At 41.3% G+C, this 15725-nt stretch overlaps 1 protein-coding gene across 14 annotated transcripts in view; it reads right to left on the bottom strand.

The window, feature by feature from the left end:
- Window positions 1-15725, bottom strand: part of MFF (mitochondrial fission factor) — a 35523-nt gene that overhangs the window by 658 nt on the left and 19140 nt on the right. For 5 of the 14 annotated variants that reach the window (XM_077761321.1, XM_077761309.1, XM_077761314.1 and 2 more), the window contains 5 exons: window positions 10896-11054; window positions 7473-7505; window positions 5880-5939; window positions 2766-2850; window positions 11-309 (listed from right to left, as the gene is read on the bottom strand). In XM_077761321.1, coding sequence (XP_077617447.1) covers window positions 178-309; window positions 2766-2850; window positions 5880-5939; window positions 7473-7505; window positions 10896-11054 — 469 coding nt within the window. In that variant the 3' untranslated portion in view covers window positions 11-177. The remainder of the gene's footprint in view (window positions 1-10; window positions 310-2765; window positions 2851-5879; window positions 5940-7472; window positions 7506-10895; window positions 11055-15725) is intronic. The other 9 variants (XM_077761322.1, XM_077761312.1, XM_077761316.1 and 6 more) reach the window with 5 other exon arrangements.

Genomic DNA, 15725 nt, shown 5'->3' with positions numbered 1-15725 from the left:
GAGAACGCACCTTTACTTCTGCAAGGGTCAGTCCTGCCCCACTCCTTTCTGGAAGAAATACACGGTCAGGGCAGGGGCTATAAAACGGCATACGATGCAAAGACAGAAACAAAGAAGTTTGCAAATTCTTTATATTTCCAGCTGTGGAGACTGAACTTTCGAGAGCTGGGGTGACCTCTAGCGGCGGAACCAGAGCCAGCTGTTAAGCAGCCAGAACGCTACGGTGATTGAATACATGACCATTTCTCTCTTCGCGCGCTCTTTGTTCTCCTCTTCTAGAAGCTGTAGACGTCTATTTAGTTTGATTATCTGAGTGAAAAACAGACAACGACAACAAACAAAATAGAAGCTTTAGTGCAAGGGGCAATTAGAGGCTTAGGAAACAGTGACTCGTCAAAAGAACTCTTATCAACATGAAAAGTTTCACTTGTTGAAAAGATGAACCCTATACCGACGACATGTCACCCACGACGGCTTAAGTTCCGACATGATCTTCTCCCTTTCCCTTCCCCAAATTTCTGAGTCAGAAGAGGGTGTATTTTCCTTCCTTCCTCGATGAAACGTGAGCGAGAGAGCGGCTGCAGGTGGACGGCTATTCGGACAGGGAAGGCCAAGCAGACGCTTGGGCGGGCGGACTCGCTTCTGTCCCTCGGCCCCAGTTGTTCATCTCTAACCTGCGTTAACTGCCTTCCATGCCCCCCCCGAGTTGCTGACGGGATCTCACAGAACAGCTTTGACCCCCCTCTGACCCCTCGACCCTCCGGGGCCGAAGGGCTAGGAATTCTCCAGCTCCGAGGCGGAGTGCCACTTGTTGACGGGCAATGCCCTCAGCTGCTGGTGCCCGCTGCGGACAGCCCTGGGCCTGATGACCGCCCTGCCCAAGTGCACGCTCCTTCCTGGGGTGGCAGCGTGTGTCCAGTAACTGGTTCATCGTGGGGTTCGAGGCCCAGGCCCCGCTGCACCCAGCTTCAGGCTCCTGGTGAGGCTGGCCACGTGCAGCCCCCCAGTTCCCTCGTGCCCCATCCATCCTGCCTCCTCTCCCTCCCGAGCAGCGGGAAACCGCGGGCGCACGCCCCGGCAGGCTTTCTGTGCGCACCTGCACCCCAGAATCTGCTTTCTGGGGGGACCGACCTGCGACGCCTACGGAAAAACACAATGCGCTCCAGAGAGCACTGTGAATGCCCTATGGGATTACTGTCGTTATGTCAGAGAAGGTGAAGGAAGAGACTGTCACACAATGTGGAATCCTTAGCATCTTGAGGACTGAGAACTCCAAACTGGGGGGCGGGTGCCAGCAATGGGTGTCGACGGACAGTGGTGCAGAGAACCATTGTCACAACCTGGAAAGGGACCTCACTTTTTAATCAGTGCTGAGCAACCGTTTCACTCTTAGGGCCAGTAAATAAAAATAAATAAATGAATACATAAAGTGCTTAAAGTTAATTACCTTTCCCCAACCACTCGCAATGAGAGGGGCTTATCTGGTCCCATGGGTTGCTCTGTTCGTCCGCTAAACGACTCACTTTATGGTCAATGAAAAAAACGGGCATTGATCTTGAGTCGTTACAGTATTTTTATCTGGGCCCATGTGAGTAGCAGCAACAGCAAGGCTGCTTCTTAATATTGAGAGGGGATGACTTTTTTATCTTGAAGCCAGGCAGCCCACGAGCTCCCCGTCCCTGCACGAGAGGGAGCGCAGGCTGGTGGGTGTCCAAGTGGGCAACAGGGCAAAGGGGCTTCCCCTGCTGCCAGGGTCACACAAGCGAATTCTGCAGAATCTTCTCGTGATGCGGTGCTTGCGACTGCTCTCAGAAACTTGGCTTCCCACCTGGCTTCCTACTACTTTTGAATTCTCACGGGACGCGGGTGACCTGCTTACCACGACCCTATCTTTGTCTTCTACGAGTTCAGCCTCTAAGCTAAGGACCGAATGGATGCTGTTAAAACTCCAAAGCTCCTGTTACAGTCTCAGAAAGCAAGGTTCTTGGCGTGACTGTGAATTCAATGACAAAATGCCAAGGAAACTCCCTTGCTTGTATAAACAAATATACGTGACAGCTTCTGATACGGCATCCATTTTTTAAATAAGTGAGACGCGAGATAAAAAAGCAGTATTTGTTTCATATTCTCCTTATATTAAATCTTTAAAATGATAACGATTCTTACACTAAAATATTTAGTTTCTTGATCTTAGAAATACTTTATTTCATTCATGTCTCCTCTACATCTATTTGGCACAGACACAATTTCAACACTGACCATGCCTTCTCCACGTGTGTGTCTGAGTCTAGAGGCGGCGGGACTGCGTACCGGAAATGTGCAAACGCCCTGTAGCTCTGCGCTAGGACTTGAGACAGAACACGAGAAATGCGTTTACAGACACGCCGTGCAGACGGGAAGCAGTGATTTCCAGAATGGAACTCCCAAACATCATAACACACATCCCCAGAGTGGCTGTTCCACGTTTCAGAAAGTCAAACCAGCAATTTGATGGCTACACTGGTTTGTAAAATGCCAAGAGTTTGTGTTAGTGGCCAGAATTGTACTAATCCATTTTGGTAACACCATTCTACGCTGGTTAAAATGGGTAAATGGTGGTTTAACCTATCTTGAATCCAAATGGAAAAGTCAATTGTGGCTTATTAAAAACAGCTTAAGAAATAAAATTTCACAGGAGCGAACACGATAAAATGTTAAGAAAAATGATCATTGACATTTTGTATGGATGTAATTTAAGGTTCTGTCTTGTCTGGTACATTAAATACCTGTCGTCTTAATGAAGCTGCATCTACAACAGTCAGGTCGTCCGAAGTTCCCTCAATCGTTGCATCTATATGTGACAGGCCATGCCTAGCAGGTGAGAGATAAAAATGCAGTTTAGTGTTAGAGGAGAACTAAGGTTCTGGGCAAGTCACATCACGTGTTGGGCAACGCTCAAAGAACTGATCAGAAGACTGACATGTAACTATAGGAATTACTACAACATTTTACCATCTGAATTGGTGCTAACAAAGGAAAGGAGAGGAAAACGCGAACCCATTTTGAGCAATGATTTAAGAGCTGCCCCTCTAGGCTGCCACAATGCATAATTCTTCCACAAACTTCTGTCCAGATGTGGTTCCTCAGGAGTCCCTGCTGAGGTTTGCTGGCAGGGAATACACAGTAAACTAACTCTAGCTAAAAAAAAATAACAGACTTTTTTTTTTTTTTTTTTTTTGTATTTCTCCTCCTCTGCTCATTGCCTCTTCTCTTGACATTTCTACTCTCTACTTATTTCCAGTTACCTGTTCTCTACTGTGTCTCCCACGGACACAATTATAAAATCGCCTGAGGACATCCTGTCACTACACTCAGATCCAGAACTGGCTCAAAGATAAGTCCTTAAGAGGCTGTGTATAAAATAATACTGGAAAGCCACGAAGAACCACCCCAGGAAAAGCACATTAAAAGATACCTCTTTTGCAAACAGGGTTATTTCTAAAACAGCACTGAGTTTTAAATGCCTGGCAGTAAACCTCTGAGAAGCAAATACACACAAATGCTATGCTTCCCCTTTGCCTGGATTTCCACTTCTTAAGCTTATTTTAATTTACAGCTTAACTGAGATATAATTTACATACCATACAATTCACCTCACATGTTTATAGCCTATTTTAATCCTGGATGGCTATTTCACTAAAATGGCATAGTAACTTTCCTGAATTGAGCAGAAGATAAATAAATTGAATTAAAAAGTCACTCCTCTGTCGTCCAGAGAGAGTCGGCACATGGATCACACTATTCTAACCTTTGAAGCAAGTCCCCATTACAAAAAGCTCATTACTGCACGAAGGGGCATGAAGAGAATTATAGTTTCCATCTGGACACGTTAAAGACAAGTCTATTCAGAAAATCCTGTTTCATATGCTGTTGAAAATAATCCACAAATAATTTAATAAAGTATGTGGAACAGGATTCTTTATTTTATAATCATTCATTGTGTTCCCAGCCAGGGTCATCATTCTGAACACGGCTGATAACTATACATGTGGCAGTTTTGATGGCTGATGGTGCGTACCGACTCTAGATAACCTAGAACAATCTCTACATGTTCCTTTTATCACTAAATGAACCTGCTTTCTCATTTCACACTTCTTTCTTCATTGAAAAGGAGATATACACCCATACTGAGAGTAACTGCATCTGAGAAGTAAGCTGCTATGTGAGTAGAACTATGGGTTTATAAACATCTGAGTTCATTATTCTTTTGAGCATTAAGACAGAATTATTATACGACTGGAGGGAAAAACAGGAGTTGAAGATTCCTTTTCTCTCTGCTTTATCTTCAAAATAAAACTTTTCTTCGGGGCACCTGGGTGGCTGAGTCAGTTAAGCATCTGACTTCGGCTCAGGTATGATCGCATGGTTCATGAGTTTGAGCCCCGTGTCGGGCTTTGTGCTGACAGCTCAGAGCCTGGAGCCTGCTTTGGATTCTGTGTCTCCCTCTCTTTGCCCTTCCCCTGCTCTCTGTCTCTCTCAAAAATACATAAACATTAAAAATTTTTTTTAACTGGAGGAAAAAAAAGAAGCAATGGCTTCAAAGTTAAAGGAACCCCAGACTGAACACAGAGAATGAAGTATAAGTGACAGGAATTACTCACTTAAATCCTGAATTAAATAAGGTGTTAAACACCTGGAAAGGAAATCTTCATTTGTAAAGAAATCTAAGGGTCTGGCAAAAGGCTTTGCCTATATAATCCAACTTACAACAGAAAAAAGCATGAAGATCTGTTTCTAAACTAAAAGCTCTATTTATCAGAACTAAAAACTCTGTAAGAAATGTTAAGTCAGCTCACTGCCTGAAAGTTCTTTCGTGGAAAGAGGAAACGATCACAAACTTAGAGTTCTAAGGATATACAAGGGAACACAAAGGATAGTAAATATACAAAGGTAGTTAACTTACAATGGGCTGAACTGATAGTGTGAAAGAAACCAGTGAGCAGAGGGGAAGGGACCACTAAGGACACACTCTTCAATTCCTCTAACCTGAATTCAGCATTATTAAGAAACTGATGTTTCCCTCTTCCCTTGCCTAAAAATCAATGTGTCAGATTCCTCTCATCATAGAAATAATGCTGACAGTTTTAACTCTACTGCCACGGGCAATACATTTCTGCTTAAAATGAGCAAAATTAGCTCTGAAAAAGTTACACTGAATGATATCTGTGCATACCAACCAATTTTCTTGTCCCCAGAAACTGGGAAATGGGGATTTGGGTACTTCAGAACCTTAAGCGTTCATACGTGCCATTCTGTCTGTGCTTATGCACGACAGGAAGAAATAATTACTCAGGCTAAGCATGTCTGAAGGAATGAAAATAAGAGGGAAAAGCTTAAATCAACAGATGACAGAAACTCCTCAAACTAAATTCCTTTCTAAACGTTTAACTGTCTAGATTGTCAATGCTGATCTCCCCCAATTTAAGACGATGCCTTATACACAGGTTTATCTGCGCACGGAAAGGGCCACTCCAGACAGTTAACTAAAAAGGGAAATGGGAGACAGAACCTCAGGCAACAAGGAAAATGAGGTACATAAAACCAGACTTCAGATGACTTGTTGTTCTGTGTTTCAGTATGATCCTCAATAAGCTACTGAGACTGTATTTAAATAAAATAATCTCAGATGTGCACATGGTACCTTAGCTGCCAAGCACTTTTCTTCCTCCTCCGGGAGGCAAATGTCCTGAATGATTGTAGACTCAGTGTTCTCAGAGAGAAGCCAGCGTGTACCCAGAGAGGAAACCCAGAGAAGTTCAAGCTAAAGGCGTGGCTACTACATGCAAAAAACAAATTCAGTCAAGTGCTTAGCCTGATAATTACGAAGTCTAGAAATTTACCTGACGTTGTCATGATGAGGATTAGAAGTGGCGGCGGCGGACCCACCACGCAACACAGGTCTAAGGCAGGTTTTTGCGGGAGAAGGCACAAGACAGAATCAGGAGACAGAGGAAGTGACAAAATAAAAGCAAAAACAAGACAAAAAAATGTCAAATAGGATTATATTGTATGTTGCGATACAATATAATATCTTTCAAATACTTTAAAAATCTTTGTACCACATGCCCTCCATTTTGATTTTCACAAATGCAATGTTTCACCGCAGGTTAAGAAAGCCAAAGAGTCGGGCATGATGAGAGAGCACCCACATAAAATAATTTTAATATTTTAATTTACGGTGCTTATATTTTAATTTATGAAATTCAAGAGAGAGGACAACTCGGTCTAAGAAGTGTAATTTCTCTTTTCTCGTTGGAAAGAAAAGATCACCAGCAGCCTGGCAAGCGTGTGGAGAACGGGCTGGTAGCGCCTGCGTGACCATGGCTGCCCGCGTGGTGTGTCGCAGCCCAAGCAACTGCCGTTTCCCACGGCTCCTGGCCCCCCGCCCTCCGCCCCCGCCTCACTCAGTGGACTCACGCCCCGTATCTTACTGGAGTTGCATCTCATTCAAACCTCGGCTCCCAGATGCAAAACCGCAAGCCTGGGCTCTGGAGCTGAGACCATCAGAGGGCGTCTCTGCGGGATGTGCTGTGGCACAGAGATACCATCCAGTGGTGGGTCCTCTGGAGGCACAACCAGCAGCGACACCCAGGGCAGCTGGGAATCAGAGGCCACGGGAAACTGGGAAACTTGGTGGGGACTGTCGTCAGCCTCGGGACGTACTTTGGACAGTTAGTTCTCTCCTGAGCTGGGCAGTAACCTTTCTAATACAGTTCATTTTTCAAATTCAGAAGACAAAAACTCTCTGTGGTTTCTGGTCAATTCCCCCAAAAAGCAGCCACCAGTATGTACTAACCAGAGGAAGGAGGCTGAGCTATGGGGTCCAGAGAAGGATTTTAAGAATTAAAATTACCTTCTATTTTAAGTGTCTCATTTGTCTAAGTACTGATCAGGTGCTGCCTGAATTTATGTATCAAGGCGACACTTTATTATAGTAAGCCTTTCATATCTAACGAACTAGGTTTTAAAACTTTGGTCCTGTTGTAAAACTTTGGCTGCAATACGAATCGCTATTTTCTGTCCAGTTAATTTACACAAGACAATTTTCATGTTTAGCTTGTACGTTTCCTAAAGGCACTGCTGGTGCTTAAAGAAATTTCAGGAGCCTACAGGATAAGGGGTTCCATCTCAGGGAGATGGTAGACTTCTACTGTGCTGGCTAAAGAACAGTAGAAAGCACGTATGCCTGAAGCAGGTTTATGAATCATCCCGTTCTGCTCCTATGATTATTCTGTGGCATTAGGGAAACGTCCTTCACTGCAATACACGCTCATCTAAGAATGGTTACGTCAGGGAAGCCACTGCTGGGTTGCTACTTAAAGCTTTTATTCAAAAATTCACAGTAGTACGTTTCAATATGGACCTGCCATGGCCACCATGAGCCACCAGAGAGTTCCCTCCTGTAATGCAGAGCCAGAAAATAGTACAGTTACCTTTCACAACGTATTTCATTTTGTCTTCTCACACTGGCAATTGACACATATAATATAAAAGTAAATTAGACAGGTATTTGGCAAAGTTAGAAACTTCATTCAAGTACCAGTTTCTACCATAAGTATGACTTAATACATTAAAAGAAATCTTTTTAAGCCCGACAACATGTTCAACAATACTATTTTGTAACTAAAGAGGCAAAGGGGAAGGAGAGCCAAGGCTCCCCAACTTCTAGCATTAACTTGTAGATTGACATTTTCGAGTAAATGAATGGTCTGATTTAATAAAACATGTTTCTTTAGTAAAAAAAAAAAAAAAAGGTAACTGCTGCAGTAAATAAACAGTAATATATTTATAGGCATACTTGCAAAAATACAAATACAAATTAAAACACACTGGTTTCACGTTCTATTCGCTCAAAGCCAATATAATCTCAAGGAAAACTGTATAAAAACGATCAAGCCCCTTCTAAAAATAAGCCTTAAGCACGGTAAGCATGACTAATGATATTTAAATTAATGTTCTTACCGGAGAATTAATGTTTCTTTTTTTAAATGTAACTATTGTGCAATGAGGGACGGAACACGAAGCTTTGGCAAAGCTCAGGAGACACAGGTGTTCCCTGACCAGCGAAGGACTAAACCAGAAGGGCGTTTTAAGTCCAAAGAACACACCTATCTCAGGTGTTTGGGTAAGTTTCTGATACATCAATTTTCCAAATGCATAGTACTGACCCATGTGTATCAAGGATTTGACTTTGTCTTCATGCTGAGCTTGGTTTTAAATCAAATGAGTTCTCATCAGATGAGAAAACACAAACATAGCACATAAACCTTTCCACAGTGTTCCTTAGAGTGTAACCGAAAATGGTTCTTCCAGGAAGCAACTGTGAATCTGCATTGGCTTACTGATGATAAGGCAGGCAGGAAGTTCCTTTCTCTCTTTCTTTCTGCTAAATAGTTCTAGCTTAATTTAAGAGTACATATGGTGAGGGCATAAGACCAGAGACAGCATATTACATGAGCATAACCACCAAAGAGTAATAAAATAGAAAGGAGAAAATGATGTACAGAGCAAGGAACATAAAAGCAATTACAACTTTATAAGCAGTATTATTGTAATAATCATGCAAGTAGGACATTATCCAAATTTCACATTCCTACTTTTTGTATCTGCAAAATCATGCCAGACAGTTCTCTTGTAGAAATAAAAACTGATTTGGTACTTACAATTCTGATTAAATCTTGTTCAACTTTTAGATCATAAGAGATTGAAATGCAATTTAAAAACAAAGACAAGGGAAAAAATACCCTTTCAATAATGGAAGTATCCTATAAGACTAATAAGAATCTAACCCTCCAGGCTCCAAGGTAACTACTAATGGTATGTATCTGGGAACAAAAAATTATTAATACAATTACTTTATGAATTTTTAAAATCTCATTTAAGTGAATAAGATAATTCCTTTCCAGAAACAATGGATTTTAAAGCTATCAATTTATTATAATTAAAACACTAATGACCAGAACTGCACTTAAGGCTCAATACAGTTTTTTGTAACAAAAGAATACAAAGTAAATTCTACATTAGTTAAGATTTCTGATTTTGTATTTTTGAACTTGAGGCAAAATTCTTTTCCATTATGGGCAAGGACTGCTTTGTGAAGTCACAATTATTTAATCTATGTAGGATTTATAAATATCTTCCTCATTCAGCTACTTGCCTTGTTAATAGCATTTGATATGATATAATTTGACCTTATAATCTGGTCTAAGGACCTACTGTATTTAAAAAGTGAAAGAGGATACCTGGTGAAGAATAAATCTATTTTAAGGACGGAGGAGAAAACAGGCCTTTCGGAATATCCATTCTTAAATGCCAGATACTTTATATTCAATACCTTTTGAAGGATTTACCACGATACTAAATAAAGGATTTGAGGCCATTATTACTTATATCTTAAATAAAGATGGTGGTGGTAGGGGAAAAGTCCTCACAAAAATCTAGAAAATTCCATAATACTATTGTTGCCCTGCCCCCCCCCCTTTTTTTAATAGATGAAGATAATGAGGCCCAGAGAAGCTGAACAATTTGCCCAAGGCCACCAAGCAGCTAGCTATTCAGTGGGGTGGGTCAACACTGAACCTGGCTGGCCCCCTCAATCCAAGCATTTTCTTCTGAACTGTGCTCCAAACAGTCTAAGACAGCTCTCTAAACCTTTGGAGAGAGGGATGTAAATGTATACGCATACACACACAAACATACATATACATGAATATACATGTCCATACATGTATGTATGTATAATTTTCCCCTGCTATGGGCTTTCTCTTTTAAGCTCTTTCTGGTGCAGCTTTAAGCCCCTGGGCCCAAATGTATACGGCTACATTAACCCGGGGCAGGCTTAGACACACCAGTCGATGGTATGGACAAGTGCTCTTGAAGTATAGTAAAACCCGAGTCTTGCGTCAGCATCAGAAGCAGTCCACAAGAACGTCTGTTTGGAGTGAGCCATAAGACATGTCAGTTCCTAAGGTAAGAAACAAGGTTTACTGGAAGGTCCAGCTTGATTTGCGAGGAAGTCTTCAAAAGTCAACCGTCTACTAAAACGTCCATGAAAGTTTGAACAGTGACTCACAGAGTCACTCGGTAAAATGCTTGCAGTTGAAAGGAAATGGACTATACCTCTCTCACACTGTGCCAAAAAGCTCCCCAAATGTTATCTTTTAAAAATACTATGACATAAAGAAGCAAGGGCAAAAACTATCTGAAATAATGGCAAGAAAAAATCAGTACAAGCAAGCCTAAGTGTACTGCTTATGATTTTCCTTGGAGATGTTCGAAAGTGAGAAACCTTATCAATACTGAAAAATATCACTATTATCAAAAAGACAACAGCATTTGGGGTGTTCAACATAGGCCCAGTAATCCCTAGCTAAAAGGAAAGCAAAAACGTATCCTAAAGGCTACACTGCTACTATCTGGTCAGATTGGCTTCAGTAACCCAACCATATTAGTCTCATAAATGAGTCAATCAAAAGACTTACTGAAGAAAATCGGCATCCTACACTCCACCCGCCAGTATCACCAGTATGCCTCAGCCTGGTCCTGGGGAGTCAAGTACTTAAAACAGGTCAACAGAGCCTTGGGGAAAAGAAATCATTATACTTCCTGTTTCTAGTTACTAACTGAACCCTCTCCCTGAGTGAAGAGAAGCTAACAGCATCTTGTGAAATGTGAATTTTGGACAATCATTTCAATCGAAAAGAAAGCAAAGCAAGTTGTTTTAAAACCACTGCATCTTAGAAAGAGACGAAGGTGCAAACACAAAAGGAAGACACCACAGTCCACTAACAAGGAGCCAAAAAAAAAAGAAAAAAAAAAAGCAATACAGCCGGCGAGAGTCACGGATGGCCAGTCACCTGCGATTTTCATCCAGCACATCCAAGATCTGCTGGTAAGCCCTACGAGTGGAAGACTGGATAAGCGACAAAATGCCTCGAGCAGAGGAAAGATTAGCTCCATCTTCAGGTAACGTTTGGGGAAGACAGGCCCGGACCTGCTGGGGCGTCGGTGTCACACTGTTTATGCGAGCACAGCAAGTGAAGAGAAAAACACGCAGGTCAGACTCTCATAACACTTCAGCTGATCAGTTTCCCCAAACACTTAGCAGCTTAAACATTATCTTAGTTTTCTCATCCCCTTCCCCCCATCCCCTTCCCCCCNCAATTTTATAAACATATTAAATTGTTTTCAAAAAACCAGCTGCCATGCCACGTCTGTGACCGTGGAGCCTTACACATCGAACTGAACAAACTGAATACGGGGGACAGCTGTGCAGCGGGAAGAGGGAGCCACGGCGAGCAGCGTGTTCAACGCCGAGCTTTGGAGAAGCGGCATTCCTTAGTCGCTGTTACGTATTCCCGTCCAGCAAGTCAAACACCTAACAACCAGCACCGCCCTGTGACTTAGGGGTGGTGAGAAGATTAGGACACACAGTTCGGGTACACAGGTGTCAGGGCTCAAACCCACGAATTGAGAGTCATCCCCTGAAAACGCCAGTCCAAATCTTTCGCAGGGACAACGAAGTGAACTAAACTGGTGCATAAACTAAAGAGGAATTAAAAGTTTCAGAAGGCGGTAACAAACGCATTTTGATAGCTTCATTATATTAAACATTCTATGAAAGCACGTGTTCTCTAGCTCAATGACTAAAACATGAAACGACTCCTGATTCTGTGCAGAGTGAACAGAGAGGCAAGACGGTTCTTAAATGACCCGGATGGATGTGAAGCTACCATTTCTGGGCTCCCGGGTGACGATAATCTTCCTCCTTCCTTCAGGTGTAAGCTGAGTCACAATTTCTTTGGCTCCACTACCAGGGCTTCTTAAAAGTGGAACGTATTTGAAGGAAGCCATTTTACAGTCCTAGCATTGAGTCCTGAGCTTGGCGTATTTTCAGAAAGCTGTTTAATGTTGGGGCGTGATCAGCTGTGTGAGGTATTCAAGTGACACCAGGACTTGGCATCTGGTTTGTTACGTGAAGAGGCTCTGCTGCGACCAAAGGGCTGTGACCCTGGGGTGTGGGCTCAATGCTTTTTCTCAGCGTCACGGCAAAACACCTTGGGCTAAACCTCACCCTGGTGTATTTCATCCAAAAGAATGAAACGGGGAGCAGACAGTAAACAACTGAAAGGAGAAAAATCTTTTATTTTGACTTCTGTTCTCTTTTCTAACTTAACATGCATTTTGTTTGGAAATCACAGCATAAGTGGGACAATTGTTAAAAGGACCAACATGTAACATTATCCCCAGAGTCCCTAGAACATTAAAAGCCTTGAAAACAGGGGCGCCTGGGTGGCTCAGTTGGTTAGGTGTCTGACTCTTGACCTTGGCTCAGGTCATGACCTCACAGGTTCGTGAGTTCGAGCCCCGCATTGGGCTCTGTGCTGGCAGCATGAAGCCTGCTGGGGACTCTCTCTCTCTCTCTGCCCCTCCCCCTGCTTGTGCACTTTCTCTCAAAAATAATCAACTTAAAAAAATAAGAACTTTATTAAAAACAAAATCCACACTTTTGTGAATAACTTTGAATGTCTTAGTGACCCAAAGCAAAAACTATTACAAATATGAAAACCATGTTTTCCAAAGACTACTTAGAAGAGAAAGATCTAAGCCAAATCGAGGCATACTGAGAAATGAATCTATCAGGGCTGATTCGCTATGGGAATCTGGCCTAATGCTGCCAAGATAAGAGCAAATTTTCAGGTGCAGGCTCATGGACGACTGCCCTGAACATCTGTCCTGAGATTCTGGACTATATATAATAAGCCAACTTTACCAACGGACCCATGGTCCTTGGCAAAACCCATATTGAGCATCCAAGAAGAATAAAAAAAAAGCAGTATTATCTGCGATAGAAAGTCTAGGTACTGGCTTTGTCCTCAGAGTTCTCTTTAGGGAGCACAGGGAAAACCAGAAGTTCTCGCTGTTTGTGAGACAGCAGACTGAATTCCTGTCAGAAAAGTGTCACCAGTGGCAGGAATAAAAATGGCCAGTTATGCGTTACCAGAAACAATCCACCTTGCACTCTTCCTGCCAAAAAACTTGGCGAAATTTATGTAGGCGAGCTGTGAAAGGCTGATCAGCTCCGTATTTTCATGTAATTAAGGTTTCCGTCTTAGCATTTCAGGACTTAAACACTTCACATATCATTCTGTATTAGTAAATAAGTCAGCTACACACTCATGTGTTAAAATCTATAATAATCACTATTTAGAATTGTAATCCTAGAGCAATAATGTCAATAAACTAAAAGCAAATCCATGAAAATAGTATGATGGATTTTTTTTTTGTTCACTGAAAATTAAAGAACGGCTACTTCCTTTGAGAGAAAGAAGTTTGTCAGGAACAAATAACAGGCACTGTTTGTGTAAAGTTCTACATGGACAAGCGTCTCCTGTTCATACACAGGAGATGGGGTGGTAAATTATAAAGGGGCCAAGCGTAAACTAATTTCAGGATAACTGCAAAGAATTCTTAGCAGGGAATGGACAGAAGGCTGAGTTCCAAAACCATCTAGGGGCACCTGGGTGGCTCAGGCAGTTAAGTATCCACTCTTGGATTGCGGCTCAGGTCATGATCGCACGGTTCGTGGGATCAAGCCCTGCATCGGGCTCTGCGCGGACGGATCAGGGCCTGCTTGGGATTCTCTCTCTGCCCTTAAATCCCTACTCACATACAAGTGCACAACGCTCTTTCTCAAAATAAATATATGATAAATATACTTTAAAATTTTAATGAAAAAGTCTGTAAGATCTCTTCTAAGATTCTATGCATGATAATATGAAAATTGGAATGTGATCAAAAATGAAAAAAACTTACATGATCCTTAACTGTAACTTAATAGGAAAGAATATTTTATGGAGAAAAAGAAGAAATTAAGTCTTTATCGATAGTAGTAAAGATATTTATTTTATCAAAGACCAACATCAAAGGCATATTTGGACTTCTGGTTGTTTAAAAGAAATTAAAGTTTCAGAGATTAGTAAGAAATTTAGCTCTTCAGTATTTATATGGTAATCCTTTAAAACAGAATAGGAACTATTTTTAAAAGTGTTATATGTACAGATATGTATATGGCAGTACATGTATAGATGAAATGCCCTTGATTGTTAACATTTATTTCCATCTACAGCTGCACCAAATGAGGAAGTCACAAAATGACCAAAGTTAACCCTAATTAGAAGCAATGGACACTTCAGCAATGTTTTCTTTTTTAAAGATTCAAGCAGCCCTGCAAGTTATTCTGTTTTTGTTTTATAAATAAATAAATTTAAGAACAAAAAAGAGTTTTATAAATAAATAAAATTAAGAACAAAAAAGGCCCACTTTAGCAATCAGCCTGATGCTGGCTAGCACGTCCACCAACTGGCACCAGCTGTGGGGGAAATAGTGCTTTTACGATGTTTCTGTCTGCTCTGCCTGCTCATCCACCCAACCAAGGTGTGGTGGCTTTTTGTTTTGACGAGTGAACTACCATGAAAGCAAAAGAGTAAACATATTGCCAAGGCACTGGGATTACTTCAGCAAATGTTATCTTATTAGTAATTTAATAAAATTGTACGTTGATAATAAACTGATTCCTAGCAACGTTATAAAACAGCAAAGTCTTGACTTTTTTTATAAAAGATTAGGAAATTTTGAAGAAAGCTCTGATGTTTACGATATAACTTCATCAGGAATAGCTCTACCTCAAGCCTATATGAAATCTTACTACATGAAGGTGAAGTAAACAACACTAGCCAATGTCAGAACCAAAATTTAAATGCAAATTTACTTGGCAAAACCATGTCATTATGACGAGATTAAGGCCAAAGCCAAGTACCTCTTTCGGATTTTCACAGGAATAACATTTCTCAAACTGTGAGGGTAACCTCTTTGGTGAGGCTCCAACCTCTTCCAGAAAACAGTAAAAAGTAAAATTGTGAAAAGGGGGAGAAAAAATGTTCATGGAAACACAGAGTTTGTACCACTTCTCTTGAAATTTTAAATAGAAAACCTTAACTTGTTGCCACTGTCTAAGGCAATTTATTGGTTCCTAGAAGCATAATATAAGAACCAGAATAAGAAAAAAATCACTGGTTGCCAGGGTGATTCCTGTTGCTTATGAACTGCATTAGCTGCTGAGTTCCTGTACTACACACGGAAGTGTCCTGTACTACACACGGAAGTGTCCTGTATTACACATGGAAATATTCCCACGAGAGGTCAGTAACTCCCAAACCTTCTTTCGTCACACTTACAGAAAGAGTGGGTTTAAAGGATCTCAAAACATTCTTCCAAGCATAATTTTAATCTATGGAATTAAGAAAAAAAACCTTAAATGACAAACCACTCTTAGATTCCTCCTTCTGGATCAAAATAAAGAAAAAGATAGGGTGCTAAAACTGAAAAAAGGTTGGGATCGGTGTACCTTGTTAGGTTGAATCTGTACAGAACTAATATGCCAAACGAAAAGCAAGATAAGAAAAATAAAAAAGGAGGCTCGGTCCTTAGGCGCAAATTATTCCATTTTACTTTCACCATTATGCTCCAAAGTATACCATAACTTCCTTAATTGGTCTAATTTTCCTTTGTTTTTCTTTTCTCAACAAAATGTATAAGGGCAGTTTGAGAAATCCTAAAACCGAGGAACTGAGAAGCCAAACAGTGAGAGCATTAGGGTTTTATATGATAATTACTTGGTGAATTGT

The sequence above is a fragment of the Crocuta crocuta genome, unplaced genomic scaffold (assembly GCF_008692635.1).
Source record: "Crocuta crocuta isolate KB4526 unplaced genomic scaffold, BGI_CrCroc_1.0 scaffold516, whole genome shotgun sequence".
NCBI classification, from domain to species: domain Eukaryota; kingdom Metazoa; phylum Chordata; class Mammalia; order Carnivora; family Hyaenidae; genus Crocuta; species Crocuta crocuta.
The sequence above is the reverse complement of the archived record's forward strand: the minus strand, read 5'-3'. Positions and strand labels throughout refer to the sequence as shown.